This window comes from Erythrolamprus reginae, chromosome 1 (genome assembly GCF_031021105.1).
Source record: "Erythrolamprus reginae isolate rEryReg1 chromosome 1, rEryReg1.hap1, whole genome shotgun sequence".
NCBI classification, from domain to species: Eukaryota; Metazoa; Chordata; class Lepidosauria; order Squamata; family Dipsadidae; genus Erythrolamprus; species Erythrolamprus reginae.
The window spans coordinates 1,212,876-1,229,742 of NC_091950.1; the positions used below are offsets into that span (position 1 = coordinate 1,212,876).

Genomic DNA, 16,867 nt, shown 5'->3' on the forward strand with positions numbered 1-16,867 from the left:
TGGAATCAGAACATGGGATATCATGTACTGTATGTTTTCCTGATAGGGAAAAAAAATAAGGAATATTGGGACAATGTCATTGCTACAAATAACATCTGAGATGATGGTGATGTCTTTGGCCTCAAGACAGTAACAAAACGCTGGTGACATCATGGAGCTGGCTTTGTCAGTGCCAGTCTGTGGACGCTGCTATCTTTAAAAAAAAAAATTGGTGGAGGAGGATTTGGAAAATTTTACTGATTTTTTTCTTGTGCATATGCACAGAAGTCAAGTTTCCAGCACTGTGCATGTGCCAACATCTTTATTTTGGCTTTTTGTGGGGAATTATTTTTGAGTTTCTGGCACTGCGCATGTGTATACACTTAAAGTGCCTGAGCACCCATGAGGTATGGCCATGGGTGAACCAGCAGAGAGGTAAGTTAGAACCCACAATGGCTTCAGTTCTTGAGACAGAAAGTCCTGTTATGTAATTTAAGAAATGAATAAATACACCTTATTTTTGTTTTTAAGACAGGATAAGTTTATTCTCTCCTTCCAAATTTTACAATGTGGAACATTGTCTTTGATCCATACTTCAGAGCAGTTTGCCATGTAATACGTTTGCATTTTGGTGATAGGTTCATTGAGATACACACAACATTTCTTTAGTTTTACTTGTCTTCAACTAGGACATCTTTGAAAAACCTTTTTCTTCTTTTTAGAAAATCATCTGATTGTGCAGTAGAGACAATGCTTCATCAGTTTTCCTATACTGTGTACTTGTCAAGGAATTGGGTTGCAGCTGTCCAAATGAAGTTTGTAGTTTTGTATAAATGAATATACTTAAAATCTACATTCACAGCAGATAAGATAGTCAGGAACACAGGAAAATCATAAGGTAAATCAAGAAGCACAGTGATGTTACTGTAGCATCGACATGTCAATTTCAATGCATTGTTATCCAACTTTCCAATATTATGCAACAATAGTTCCAATTATTTAATGGACAATATTTTCTTGCATTTCACGATTTATTATGGAAAACAGATCAAACATAAAAATATCCCAAAATCACCGTGCCCAATCTCCACATAAATCAGCAATTCCTCTGCCTCATTATATTCTCTTTACAATTCAGATTGGGCCTGAGAAGGATAATGAAGCATTTAGGGAAAAAGATGCAAGTCAAGAGACCAGCCCCAGAGGCCAAGATGGAGAAGATCTCCACAGCCACCATGGACTTCCCTTTAGTGCTCAGGTAGGTGGGGAGGAAGGTGATCCAAACACTGCAGAAGACCAGCATGCTAAAAGTAATGAACTTGGCTTCATTAAAGCTGTCAGGCAATTTCCTGGCCATAAAAGCCACTGTGAAACTCATAAGAGCTAGGAAACCAAGGTAGGCAAGAATAGCATAAAACATTAAAATTGACCCTTCCTTACATTCTATGATGGTCTGTCCGACCAAGGAGTAGAAATCCATGTTGAGAAATGGGGGAGTCGTTCCCAGCCAGGTGACACAAAGAACTGCTTGGACTAGGGGACAGCCTAAGACAATGGAAATGGTCAGTGGTTTTCCTAAGAGTTTTCTTGTCCTGTTCCCCGGCTTGGTAGCCATGAAGGCCAGAACCACCATAACAGTTTTTGCCAAGACAGAGGAAACTGCAAGGGAAAAGAGAATGGCAAAGGCAGATTGTTGGAAGAGACAGGTGATCTTCCCAGGTCGACCAATGAAGAGGAAGGAGCAGAGGAAGCAGAGCAGGAGGGAGACCAGGAGGATGTAGCTGAGATTTCTGTTGTTGGCTTTGACAATTGGTGTGTCATGATGTTTACAGAAAATCACCAGGACAGCAAATGTGATCATGGAAAAGAAAAGAGCTAAAGAGGATAAAGCATATCCCAGGGTCTCTTGATAGGCAAGGAAGTGGATCTTCTTGGCAATGCAGTGGACCTTATCCTTGTTGGGGTACTGGTCTTGCGGGCAAGAATCACATTCAGCTGCATCTGAAATCAAGAGTTTTAATGTTAATTTTCAATATATTGATCTGCGTAGCCGAAGAGCTATGCAAAGAAGGGATCTGTTGAAGGAGTATTACAAGTCATAATAGTAGCACCTGGGCTGGGTGTGGTTCTTATACTGAGGGCTGGGTGTGGTTCCCTTAATGAGGGCTAAACGGATAAAAGGGAGCAAAGGCCCAAGGCAAACTGTGGCTGTTTATCTGTGTTATTTTGTGGTTCCTGCTCTGAAGTTTCTGTTCCGTGCCATTGGAGTTTTCAACCCAGCTTTTTCAGACAAGTGGGAGGTGAAAACTCTGTTACTTGCTGTTTGCTCCAAAGATTCAAAAGGACTCCTGAAACGTCTTTGCTCATTCCAGGTTGTTTTTGTTTGTTTTTTTCCTGTGTTTTTGTATGCAGCTGAAGTAAGCCTTGCACTATCATTGTTTCCGGACACTAAGAACTGTTTTGAGTAACCCTTTTTTGTTTATTTAATATAAGTTTGCTGATTAGCAGAACACGTCTGTGTTTGATTTCTTTTCTTTGAACTGTTACGCATTGCCTGAGCCCAGTCAGGCAGAACAGGGCCTAGGGAAAGAGCCTCCTCTCTGGGTGGCCCAGCCCTCTGGAATCAGATTCCCCCCAGAGATTTGTACTGCCCCCACCCTCTTCACCATCTGTAGGAACCTGAAAAGAACCTGAAAACCCATCTATGTCACCACGCTTGGGGTCACTAGACTCTACCTTCTGGCCAAAGAGTGTGATGTATGCTTGTTTAAATATTAATGAATGAGTTTTAATGTCCCAAGGTTTTTAGAATAGTTAATTATATTAATTGGATCTTAGATATTTATATTGTATATTGTTTTTTGATATGTTATGAGTGGCCCCGAGGCTTCAGAGAAGGGTGGGATACAAATGCAATAAATGAATGAATGAATGAATGAATGACGGAAGGAAGGAACGAAGGAACAAGCAAGCAAGCAAACAAACAAACAAACAAACAAACAAACAAACAAACAAACAAACAAACAAACAAACAAATAAGTGATGTAATGACCAACTGTGCATTTCATGGTAGATCAAAAAAAAAAAGGCCAATCCTCCATCTTTGTTAATGATCCTAGGTTAGTTTAGTCAGAGACATGGATCTATTCATCTCTAGCTGGCCTGGACAGTTTTCTGTGGAATAAAGACCCTGACTATTCACTGGATGCCTGCATGACTATTGTAAGCCATTTCATACTGGAATTAGAACAAGGCTGATATATCTATCAGACAGAAATCTTGCTCTTCTCTGTGTTTTTTGTCATGTGTGCTGAGACTGTCCACAATGCAAGAGAAGAAGACATAAAAAGGTGCATTAAATATCATGGGAGGGAATTTTCTCTTATTCATCTGAAATGGTTTTTAAAGAAATTAATTACAAAGAGAAGGATATAGAATTGTGCACCAAGTATTCTGGAAAGGGAAAGGAGTGATTTACAGGGGAAATCCCTGTTCCCTGAAACTTTGAAGCCTATCAATACTATGAACTATGATAAAAATATATCAATATTGGGATTTGTGGAATGGTTCACTGATTATGAAAGGTCTATATCTGTTATGGTTAACCTATGGCACGCATGCAACCTGTGGCACACAGTGCCCTCTCTGTTGGCACCCAAAACTTCACCTTAGTTCAGCTCCAGCATGTGCACCCCCCACTGGCCAGCTGGTTGTCAGGTCTCTGCCATGCATGGGGGGGCATATTTGCAAGGAGCAGGATGCATGCTGGGGGTAGGCGCACATACTGGGGCTGCATGCAGGTGAGCACACGTGTGCATGGGGGACATGTGTATGTGGGTGATGCATGTGGGGGCCCATGCACATGGAGTGGGGTGCATGCACAGGGGCTGTGCACACATTGCATTTTGGGGGTTCAGACACACACAAGCTTTGGGCACTCATTCCAGGAAAGGCAAGCCATCACTGGTCTATATGCTCTACCTGTCTGATCAGAAATGCTCCCATCTGAACAAGAGGTACATAGGTAGCAGCAAACTTGTTCACCCTCTGGGACACTTTTCCTTTCTCCTGCCTGGCACCTTTTCATGCCACACCTGGCAAATGGCACCTTCTAAAAGAGGAAAGGGAAATGCCTGAGATGACCAAAGCAATAGGTAAACTTCATTTATCCACTTCCACATTCTCTGCCCATCTTCAGATATGGTTCACCAGGATTGATCAGAAGTCTGGAACAGCTCCCAGTTATATATCTCCACCCCATTTCCAGTCAATGAAGCAGTGGAAGTGATGTGCCGGTGCCTGGAGGCTGTTGAGACCTGGATGGGTGTCAACAAACTCAAACTCAACCCAGACAAGACGGAGTAGCTGTGGGTCTTGCCTCCCAAGGACAATTCCATCTGTCCGTCTATTACCCGTGGGGGAACTACTGACCCCCTCGGAGAGGGTTCACAATTTGGACGTCCTCCTTGATCCACAGCTGACATTGGAACATCATCTTTCGGCTGTGGCGAGGGGGGCATCGTGGGGCTTCCACGTTTCGCCCACATTTCTTCAACACTCCATGGCTTGCATTGGCTGCTGATCAGTTTCCGGTCACAATTCAAAGTGTTGGTCAAGACCTTTAAAGCCCTACATGGCATTGGGCCAGATTACCTCCGGAACCACCTGTTACCGCACAAATCCCAGCGACCGATAAGGTCCCAGAGAGTTGGTCTTCTCCGGGTCCCATCGACTAAACAATGTCGTTTGGTGGGCCCCATGGGAAGAGCCTTCTCTGTGGCGGCCCCAGGCCTCTGGAACCAACTCCCCCCAGAGATTAGAACTGCCCCCAACCTCCCTGTCTTTCGTAAACTACTCAAGAATCACTTATACCGCCAGGCATGGGGGAGTTGAGATATTCCTTCCCCTAGGCCATTACAATTTATGCATGGTATGCTTGTGTGTATGTTTGGTTTTATAGTAAGGGTTTTTAGTTGTTTTAGTATTGGATTGTTACATGCTGTTTTTATCATTGTTGTTAGCCGCCCCGAATCTATGGAGAGTGGTGGCATACAAATCCAATAAAATAATAATAATAATTCAATTCAGTGACACTACAGATCCACCTGTCAATGCTGGAGATTGGAACTGAGATGAGGGACTTACTTTCATATATGGTGGACATGCTCACACATCAAAATTTTGGAATAAAAGTCAAAATTTGTTAAAGGAATTGACAAAACTGGAAATTAATTAAAAAAAACAGAAGCATTTTTCTTAGGCATCATTGACCAAAAGATGGGGGGGGGGGAACCCCAGTATTATTTAACATTGCACATATTAACGGCAGCCAGAATCACAATTGCACAATATTGGAAACAAAGAGAATTACCAGATGATTATATATTAATAAAGAAAATTATGGACTGTGCAGAAGCAGAGATGTTAACATTTAAAATAAACAATAAAGAAGACTCAGAGTATTATAAAATTTTGAACCCTTTTTATGAGTGTTTAGAAACAAGAAAAGAACAAAACTGATATGTAGATATGAATTAAATACAAAACAAAAAGGATGAATTTATTTAACTTATAACATTCTAAAGATAAATTATGAATAATTTGATTTGTATTAAATGAGATATTGTAATATTGATTGATCTAAGGTGGTTGAAAAGAAGACAAGTATACATATAAATTAGATAACTGGAATTCTTTCTTTAAATATCATCATCTGTAATAGCCATAAAAATGACCAAGTAGACGTTGTGTTTAATGGATATGTACAACTTAATTGAATCGATTCTTTTTCTTTTTTTTCTTTGTGTGTGTATGCACAATTGTTTGTCCTAATTGTTTATATGTTTCGTTTTTAATGTATATATTTCAATTAAAAAATGTTTAGTGGAGCCGAGATTTTGGCATCTAACTGAACAGTATGAAGAAAAGAAATTATTTATTTGGGATTTGCGCATGCGTCAACTAATTAGATAGACGCATCTACAGAGAGCTCCCTAATGTGAATTAGCAAAAGTGAAAGTTAACCCCTGACAACCCTCTCTAGCTTGGTGGAAAGTGGATCGAGAGGAAGCGGATTGAACGGAGCTTTTGAAAACTTTATAAAAAAGAGACAAAAGAAGGTGCAAGCTGCAGTTTTAAACGTGAGTAGGGGAAAAAAGTGAGAACAAAGAAAACATGGCGTCTACTACGGAGCTGGAGGGTAAAATGGATTCATTATTAACGGCATTTGCCAATATGGGACAGTTGCTCCAAAATAGGAAAAAAGAAATTTCTGCCGTGGGAGCTGGGGTTGCTGATTTAAAAGAGCAATCAAAATTACAAGATCAAAGAATTGTGAAATTGGAGAAGGGAAAGAGCCGTCAAGAATTACGTATAATTAACTTGGAGGACAGACAGAGAAGACCTAACCTCCGCCTGAGAGGATTTAAAAAAGATTTTGTGGAAGGTAAACACCTTATCCAAGCAATTTACCAATGGTTCAGTGAAAATAACATCAAATGTGATCTAGGCGAATTTGAAAGAGCACACTGGGCATTTGGATCTCGGAATCAAGGAGATCAAAGAGATGTTATTGTAAGATTTAATTCGGAAAGGCGGGCAACAGAAATCTTTAGAGAACTAAAGCAGATTTCAAACTTACGTTATAAAGCCACTCCAATTCGCATTCTAAAAGACTTGTCTGCAGAAACTCTCAGGATGAGAAATCAGATGAGAGATGTCACCTCCCAATTATTCGAAAATGGAATCCGTTTCTCCTGGCGTTATCCTGCCACAGTAATTGTCTTCAAAGACTCCAAAGTTTTTCAGGCGAGATCTCTGGAGGAGGGGGAAAAATTGCTTCAACAACTGGGGATTGATTCGAAGGCAGCGTCCCAGGCATCTACATCAAAGGGCAAACCAGAAGTAGCAGACAGAGACGGGATGTTTATGCTCCAACCAACTCGTGCAGCAGAACAAAGCAAAGAGGAAAAACTCACAGCTTTGCAAAAGGAACTGGAATTTCTTCAGGAGAAGGAAAGAAGAGAGGAACCGAGAATCACGCGCCAGAAGAAGAAATAAAAAACTGAACTGAGCTGATCTGCCAGTATGGTATTATTGTTCTCAACTAATTAACTTCTTCTTTGTGTATTTTATGCTAACCAACAAGGGGAAAAGAGGGGAGGAGGGGGGAATCTTTCTTTATTGTTTTAAAAGAGGAGATGGGGGAGGGCTCTAGTGGAACACAAATACAGGAGTGCCTCTTGGATAACGAATGTTTTTTTCGTTGCCTCCCCTTAGGGTGGGTGGGAGGGAAGAGGCACTAGGGTGGGGATTCATGATAATCAACAAGCATTTTTCCAGCAGGCTCTGTTTTGCAGGAGGGGGAAATATATTTAAAATCATGTGAATGGGTGAAACAGTGTTATTATCGTTAAACGTAAATGGTCTCTCATCACAGAAAAAATGTTATAGAATCATGAATCTGGCTAGGGATAGTAAAGCTGATATTTTATTTTTATCAGAAACTCATAAAGGAAGGGGAAGAACAGATAAATTGGTTACAAATGATCAGTGGCAAAGGGCTTATGAGTCGAGAGGGACGGTAAAATCCAGAGGAGTCGCCATATTGATTAATCAAAGAATAATATTCCAATTAATTAATATCAAAAGAGACAAAGACGGTAGAATGCTATTTATCAAGGGAAAAATAAATAATAAGTTAGGAACTTTAGCAGTAATTTATGCTCCCAATGTAAATGCAAAACAATTCATAATGAATGTAAAGCGTAAATTAGATAATTTTGCAGAAGGTACAGTGATCTTAGCAGGTGATTTCAATCTGAAATTAACAGCAGGGAGGGGAGAAAAGAAAAAGTTACATTTGAATAAAATTAATATGATGGACCTACATGAAAATATAGTAAACAGGGATACATTTTACTCAGCAAGACATAATAAATTTAGTTGCATTGATTATATATTAATAAAACAGCTGACGTACAAATTAAAAAAGTAGAAATTAAAAGCATTTGGTTATCAGACCACGCCCCACTGTTAGCAGTGATTGAGACAGACGTTGGTAGGCAACAAAGGATTTGGAGATATAACCCTGTGGTCTCAGCTAGTGAGAAAAATAGACTCAAATTACAAAAGGAACTGAGTGAATTCTTTAGTATTAACACAACAGGAGAAGTTAAACAATCAATAGTTTGGGATACACATAAGGCTGTCATGAGGGGTAAGTGTATTAGTACTGAAGCTTTTATTAGGAAATCCTGGGAAGTTGAAAGACAAAGCCTATTAAAAGAAATAGACTTAATTCAAGAAACTCTAAAAATTAAAAGAAATAGAGCTTGGAATACATTACTATTATCTAAGAAAAAGAAATTACAATCACTGGATGAAGAAAGATGGAATAAAATGATGATGATTGTAAAACAGAGAATCAGAGGGTGGGGGGACAAATCAATGAAACAATTGGCACATTATTTGAAAAAAAGAAAAGAGAAATCCCATATCTCTTCTCTAAAGGATAAGAAAGGTGTAATAAAATGTAGTAATGCAGAAATGGAAAAAATAATGAGTGACTTTTATGGGAATTTATATAAAAAAGAATATATTACATTGCAAACCATAGAGGTTAATGAGAAATTAATGGAAGAAGATAGACAAATGTTAAATGCAAAAATAACAAATGATGAGATATCTAGAGTTATTAAAGGGTTGAAACCTGCTAAAGCTCCAGGTCCAGATGGTTTTACTGCTGAATATTATAAGACTTATATGAATGAATTATTACCGTATTTAGAAAAATTGTTTAACAATATAATTGAGACTTTTGAAACTCCACAGACGTGGAAAATCTCAGAAATCATAACTATCCCAAAGCCGGATCGTGATCTAACAGACCCAGGTTCTTATCGCCCTATCAGCTTACTGAATCAGGATTATAAAATATTTATGAAAATATTGGCAAACAGGGTAGAGAATATTTTACCAAAGGTAATTGGAGAAGATCAATATGGATTTGTTAAAGGAAGGAAGATTTATGAACCAATTAGAAATGTGGTTAATGTTATACACCATGCTACCAATACCAAAAGAAAATTAAGTATTTTAAAACTAGACGTGTACAAAGCCTTTGATAAAGTCAACCATGATTACTTGTTTCAATTATGTAAAGATTTAAATATGGGAGATTCATTTTGTAGAATTACAGAAACAATTTATAAGGACAATTTAGCCCATATTAGAGTAAATGGTAAGAGAACAGAGACAATTAACATCCAGAATGGAACTAAGCAGGGCTGCCCATTATCCCCAATGTTATTCGCATTGGCAATTGAGGTTTTAGCAAACAAAATTAGAAACGATAAGGAATGGAGAGGTTATCAAATAGGGAAATTTGAATTGAAATTAAACTTATTTGCAGATGATGCTATAGTGATGTCTGAGACCCCAATTGAAATGATGAAAAGAATAATGATATTGCTCCAGGAATTTAAAGAACAATCGGGACTTATGGTTAATATAGAAAAATCAGAGATAATTTGTTTAAATACAGGCCCAAAAGAACAAATTGAGATACAAAAAATATCAGGTTTGAAACTAGGATGTAAAAAAATGAAATATTTAGGTATCTGGCTGTTTAAGAATCCAATAAAAACTGCAACAGCCAACTACAATTTAATATGGAAAAAAATTCAGAAGCAGATTAAAAATTGGAGGGGCAAAAGGTTGGGAAGAATTGCCAAGATCAGAGCCCTTAAAATGATGATATTACCAAAAATGATGTATTTGTTTCAGGTTTTACCAGGTACCCTCCCTGGGGCAAAACTGAGAGAATGGGATAGTAAATTAAACTTTTGGATTGAAGGAAACAAAAGTCCTAGAATAAGAAAAAAATGGCAGTTTGCACAAGAGAAAGAGGGGGGATGGGGGTGCCCATGCTTGGTACTATATAGAGAAGCATTTCAAATAGAAAGATTAATGGAATTACAGTTATGGGGGAAAAAGAAGTGGGTAAAGTTAGAAAAGGAATTAAACAATATAAATAATAAAGAGCTATTATTTAAAAATTGGAGTAGAATAGAAATTAGCAATTTAATCGACCCTCTGAAAGCATGTTTAGAAATATGGTCAAAATGGCAAAGAAAATGTGGAATTAGGAATTCCAAGCTATCAACGTTACATGTATTGAATACAGGTGATGATGTTAACTTAAGCAGAATTATTAAAGTATTAAATAGCAAAGGTGTAATGAGAATTGAACAATTATATGAGAAGGATGCAAGAGTTAGCAGTACTCAATTGGAATGGTGGCTTGGGCAACAGAAATGGCTGCAGATTAATGCAATAAGTAAATATCTAAATAAAAGTGAGAATAGAGAAGCTTTTTTACGAGAAGAAAATTGTTTAGAAAAAATAATAAAAGAAAAGATTAATGAGATAAAAGCCCAAGCCGGTAATATATATAGAATGTTATTGCAGGCGGAAGAGGAAGTAATAAAAAGTTTGACAAGATGCTGGCAAAATGATTTACAAATAGATGAAAGTGAGATGAAAGAAATAGTAGAAAATATATATAAGATCAAAAATACAAAAGTTGAAGAGATGAGAAGGAAAATTTTACATAAATGGTACTATACACCGGCTAAACTTGCACACTTCCAGGGGAAAGGGAAGGGTAATTGTTGGCATGGTTGCCAAACAAAGGGAATTTTTATGCATATGTTCTGGGAGTGCACAGAAATTCAGACATTCTGGAATGGAGTACAGAACGAAATTAATAAAATGTTAAATATTAACTGGATAATTGCAAAAGAAACAGCGATTTTAATTAAAATCAAAATAGAAATTTAGGAGAATTCAAGGAAATAAAATCTGCAGCCTTAGAAAGTGCTCAAGCAGTAGTGGTATTGGGTTGGAAAGACTCTACAAAATGGACAATACAGAATTGGTACTGGTACATGGTGGACCACATATATTTTGAAATTATGGAAATAAGATTAAACAACTTTGATGAAAACAAACTGGAGAAGCTGATGTTACGATGGAATAAGGTGAAGGATTATATGTTGAATAGTATCTGTGATGTAAATGTGAAAAATAAACTGCAATCACTCTTTTAGTAATATCGAATGCAAGATAGAGCCAAGGAAACACAGATAAACATAATTAAAAACTTTTGAATCCCCTTGTATGGGTGGTGGTGGTGAAGGGGGGGTGTCTTGTTTTGTAAGGTGATGGGCACATGAACTGTGCACTGTTATATGTTTGTTTTTATGTAATCATTTTATAAAATCAATAAAATTTATTTAAAAAAAATAAAAAAAAGAAAATAAATTATTTGAGGAATTGGTATTTGCTAGTAAAACATGAGTGGTTCTTTAAATTGGGGTTTTTTATATTGTTTTTAATATTAGATTTGTTTACATTGTCTTTTTATATTGTTGTTTTATATTGAGTCTTCGGGGAGGGGCGGCATACAAATCTAATAAATAAATAAATAAATAAATGATTGAATGAATGAACGAACAAACAAACAAACAAATAAACAAACAAACAAACAAAACAGAAAGAAAGGACATTTGTGGAAATTGAGGCAAGCCTGAGGAACTTGATACAATATCAATGTATCTGTTTCCATGTAACTGATTTTTTAAATTGGTACAATATATATTTTTGGAGGTTAGTAACAGTAAAGGGATTTGGGATTAATTTGAACTTTACCAATTTTTAATATCTATGAATTACATCTTCTATTGCCTGTCCACAGCTAGGAATGTATCATTTACCCCATCTGTCTTGGAATGTTTATATATGAGTGCACATTATTGCTTTCTGAAGGAAATTCCTCCAGTGTATATTATTAAATAATTTTTAAAAAATCATTGCAATGAACCCCGATCATTGGTTTGGGGCCTGTGTTGGATACTACAATGGATCCAACTCTAAAGGTCAACTGGGTTAGAAGAAGTTCTTCCTAATTGTGACACAAATCATGCCTCAAATGTCCATGCAAAACCCTTTTTTCACCCAATGTCATGCTGTCATGTTTCCTGATTCAATAGTTCTGTTTTCCAGTTGGGAAGTTCTGCATACCCAGAAGAGAGTGAATCTTCCAGCTCACCTTTCTAGGCCAGATAATTGCATCAGAATGAATGGTGACATCCTGGCCTGGAGGAGTCCCTGGATTTATTTGCCCAACTTTCCGAAGGACAATTGATCGATTGCGGAAGTGAACCCAGTTGAGAAGATCATAACGAGCAGATCCCAGACCTTTTTCTGAGAAGGAGACTTCTTCTCCAGCACTGTTATTGAACTGGACATTCCTCAAATAAGGAAGAAGCTGAAACAAAATAGATCTTCAGACATTGGAGTAATTGGTTGAAAACCGCAGATTAGGCTTTGGTCATAGCTTCTATCACTTTATGGCTTCTCGGACTCAAAACTGATTATGTAGAAACCAAGCATAGTGTCAGTTAAAAAGGACTCGAATGCCTATACACCAATATATAATCTATGAGGAATAAAAATGGTGAGTTAGAATTCCAAGTACATGAGGGCAGATATGAGATTGTTGCCATAACAGAAACTTGATGGAATAAAATCGTTGAATGAAATATTCCATTGAGAGGGATTTAAATCGCTTTAAACAAGCAGACCTAATAACTGAGCAAGTGGAGGTGTGTTATATAGAAGAAATAACTACATCTCTACAGAAATAGAGCAGAACAATAATGAAAACAATTGTGAATTCATTATAAAAGGGGGGAGGGGGAGAACAACATTGCATTGATGTATACTGCAGGCCATCCAACTAGATGAACATTTTACTAGTCAAATGTAGGAAATACTGTAAAGTGCAGATTAGGAATGTATTAGAAAATGGTATTAATAAAAAAAATACAATATATGTAATAGTTATTGATTATTATTAATAGAGCAATATACTATAGTCAACTACTCCTAAGTAGATATTTGCATATAATAAGACATTCTTCTTTTCTAAATTAATTACATAGAATATTTAATAATCTTGTAAATTTTATTAAGTAACTATAAAGTTTTTAAAATTTATTTATTAGATTTGTATGCCGCCCCTCTCCGAAGACTCGGGCATTGTTAAATGTAATAGATGTTACATTAGACATTTGAAATATAGATTGCATATAATTTAAAGATATTTGTAAGTATTTTCTGAAGATATAAAGTTCAAGAGTTGCATGATTCTTTGGAAAACTATAAGAAGCTCATTCAATATGATGAGCACGATGACAACAGTAAGCATCGACCCTGTCATCACCAACCCAGGACTCTCCAATACAACAAAGAATTATAGAAGCCATGCTAGTAAAAGAGAAATCAGGATCACGACCAAGTCTTCAAACAATTCAAGAGACCCTGATGATGTTGCAAGAATCTATGCTTAGAATGCAGACATCAATAGACAACAATAGAGAAAAAACTAAACAACAGCATGAAGAAATAAAGGCAGAAATGGAAGAAGTAAAGGAAAAGATGAAAGTAATTCGCACAAAAATTGTAAGTATACAATAAATGCTACAAGAAAGTGAGCAGAGAATTAAAACAATCGAAGAAAAAGTAGAAAAAGTGGACAAAAGATGGAAGGTATGGAGGAACGAAATGATATGACCATCAGAAATTTGGAAGAGGCTATTGCTCATCTGGAAATGGAGTGTGCTTCTTATAGTTTAATATTCCAAAATATCATAGAAGGATGAAAATTTTGGCCTGAAAATGACAGAGATTTTAACAGAAATTCTCCAGATGGACCTACAGAAGATGGTAAGGGAAATTGATGAAATGTACTGAGTCCAAACTAACTTTGTACGTAGACATAATTTGCTGAGGGAGCAGGTAAAAAGTTTGGTAGCCCTTCATTGTGAGGGCAGTACATATGAAGTTCACTAGAAGAGTCACAAGAGAGGATATCTATAAGCAGTGATGGGTTACCAACATTTTTACTACTACACTGTGGGCGTGGCTTATGCATTTTGTTTCAACATCTTTCAGTGCAAATTGGGTGTTCTGGAGTGGAATTCCATTTTCACTACCGCACTGCATTCCCCTCCATCCGGGCACTAGCCCACCTCTGATTATCTACTATATAAAGTGTATGTACACACACACACACACACACACACACACACACACACATATGCATGGTTCTTCTAAAATTATACACATTCAACCTCATTTACTGTGATAGGAAAAACCTACCCAGAGGCCAGAAGGGGGGGGGGGGAATCAATTTTTTGCTACCAGTACTGTGTACCTGACCAGTGTCTATAAGTGGGTCAAGGAATCAAACTCTAGCTTAAAAAGGTAAAGAAATAAAAATATTGAAGCAGGTTCCAGAAAGAGTAGAAGAAAAGAGAAAGGAATATCATTTTTTGACAAGAAGATTGATGAAAGAAAGATGTTCCGCTGGCTTGTACTGGAATGTTTAATAGTGACGTGGCAAGAGAAGAAAATAAAAATGGACACTATAGACCAAGCAGGGAATTTTTACAAAGAAAGTGGATTAAATCTGAGCTATTTCCCCAACACTACAAAGTTCTCCTTTATGATTAGGCATTTGTCTCATAGCATCCCAGCTGTAATATATGGCTTTGAAAGTTGGACCATAAGAAAGACTGAGTGCTGAACAATTGAGGCTTTTGAACTATGGTGCTGGAGAAGACTCCTGCAAGTCCCTTGGACTGCAAGACAATCAAACTGGTCAGTCCTAGAGGAGATCAACCCTGACTGCTCTTTAGAAGGCCAGATCTCAAGATGAAACTGAAATACTTTGGCCACCTAAAAAGAAGGAAGGACTCACTGCAGAAGAGCCTAATGCTGGGAAAGACTGAGGGCAAAAGAAAACTCCAATTGCCTCTTTGAAACGAATTGCACCAATTCGCCCAGATTGTCCTCTGGTTCTAAAATGATAATAATTCCTCCATGAACCTTAGGCAACCTTTCAGGATGTTATATGAAGGTATTTCCTCTGTAGATCTTAGAGAAAACTGGTTTACAATTTTTCTCTCCCCCCACTACCTATTTTCCACCAATTATACTAAATTCAGATTTTCTTTCATTTACTGTTGTAATTTGTTGTGAAGTACACTGTTGCTGTTGGTAGTTGTGAAGTAATGTTTGAGCCACCACAACCCCATGAACAACATTTCTCCAGGCCTTCCTGTCCTCTACCATCCTCTGTAGTCCATTAATCCATCATACTGATATAGTAGCATCCATATATTTCATGAATATTTCAGATAATACAAATGGAAGTTTCCACTCTAAGATCTATGGACTGAATAAAAAGGGACCGAGATTACCTGCCAGGACTGAACATTTGAGATCCTCTTTCCAAGTCTCATCAGTGTTTGCCGTGATCCAGATCCATAGATTGCATGCAATGTGTGTGCCAGAGCATAAACAGCATTGTAAACATTGTAACTTTCACCTGTCATCTTTGTTTGAAACATGTAGCTTGGCAGATTCCGTAGCTTCTCTTTTCCTGTACAGTATTTTTTCCATTTTATAAAATAGTGACCTGGTTTGTGGAACTCACAATCAAAGACCTTTTCCCACCATAATGGGAGGATCATATCTCCTTGAGGGTTCAAAGGGTCTAAAGAGAGGAGGAAATTGCTGAATTTTGAGATACCTCTGCTGTGGTCCCTAAAATGCAGAGACCCATGCAACTACTTTAAAGCTCCCCATCCATCATGAAGATGTCTTGTATATGGCTTCCAATATGAAGTAAGGATCCAAACTTTTGGACGTGACCTATACTTCAGAGTAAAAAGAAACATTTCAAAAGTTTCCGGTTCTGCAAAAGAAAGAATAACTTCAACATTAGCCCACATTTTCGAATGTGAAGTGAATTTGAATGCTTCTCTAAAAGAAAAATCATGTTTCACCATTTGAATGAAGGCTGGGCAGATCTCCTTCTCCATGAGCATGGGCCTCAGAGTTGAAAGGAAACGTTCCCCATTGTCATTTTCACAGACAATAAGCCCAATCCAGTTCCACTGGAAATAGAGGAGCATCCGGACTAAACCCACAAATTGAGGAAATTCCTTGGGGTTAATCCGAAAAGAGTAGGGATAAACTCTTCGGCCTCCCTGAATGTACTCAAAGCCAATACTGAGCTGGAAAAAGGGAGAATCTTCTTTAAAATATAAAAGTAAAGATTGCTGTGAATTTAGAAGTCTCCGTAGTGTATTTTATCAACCTCAAGACGAGTTATTTTGAGAGATAAGATTCTTTTTTCCTTTCTTAGAAAAAGCCACCAAGTAACACGTTTTCCCTAAAATTGTGACATGTCAGAATCCAAGCAAATAAACCGTAAATCTGGTACAGGGAATAAACGGCAGTGAAAGAGCAGCTACATTTCTATTGATAATATCAGGAAGGAATTCATCTTGAAATATTACATTGCGTATCTCTTAGGGGCTTTATAGAATATCTTGACACCTAAAACATAAAATGTATGCAACTGAAGCACCAATTCTGAAAGTCATATGGTATTCATATCCCCATTCCTTTTGGTGTCCTCTTGGACTTCTGTATTTGCTTCTGTAGTTTGTCTCCTCCATAACTGTATCTAAAGAATACAGTTTATAACTGTATCTAAAGGATACCTTACCTGTGGGATCTTGAAGATGCTGAAGATGGAGGCCATCGGCATTGAGAATTTGGGGTTGTCACCTCCAATGACAGAGAAGAGATTGTCTTGCTGGTCACATTTATAACCTGGAACCATTTGGTCACGTATGGAGAGCAAAAAGAAGCTGATAAAAACAACTCTCTTATTCCAATCGGCATTGTCATACATGTTGAAGCCAAGTGTGATGTTGGGGAGGAGAACCAGATCCTTGTTGATCTCCAT

The 16,867-nt window shown here is 37.4% G+C and overlaps 1 protein-coding gene across 1 annotated transcript; it reads right to left on the reverse strand.

Annotated features, from left to right (window-relative positions):
* Positions 1–1,075: 1,075 nt before the first annotated feature.
* On the reverse strand, positions 1,076–16,867 carry LOC139158157 (vomeronasal type-2 receptor 26-like). The gene is made up of 4 exons (XM_070735576.1): positions 16,625–16,867; positions 15,897–16,127; positions 3,961–4,090; positions 1,076–1,980 (listed from the first exon to the last, which is right to left on the reverse strand). The coding sequence occupies exons 1-4, from the start codon at positions 16,865–16,867 to the stop codon at positions 1,076–1,078; spliced, it is 1,509 nt and encodes a 502-aa protein (XP_070591677.1).

What these genes read in the sequence shown, in the direction of transcription:
- LOC139158157 (XM_070735576.1), bottom strand. Translation starts at nt 16,867, where the DNA reads ATGGAGATCAACAAGGATCTGGTTCTCCTCCCCAACATCACACTTGGC. An exon ending in GCATCTTCAAGATCCCACAG is followed by an intron (nt 16,128 to 16,624) that starts GTAAGGTATCCT and finishes CCCTTTTTCCAG; the next exon opens with CTCAGTATTGGCTTTGAGTA. An exon ending in GAGCATTTCTGATCAGACAG is followed by an intron (nt 1,981 to 3,960) that starts GTAGAGCATATA and finishes TCTTGATTTCAG; the next exon opens with ATGCAGCTGAATGTGATTCT.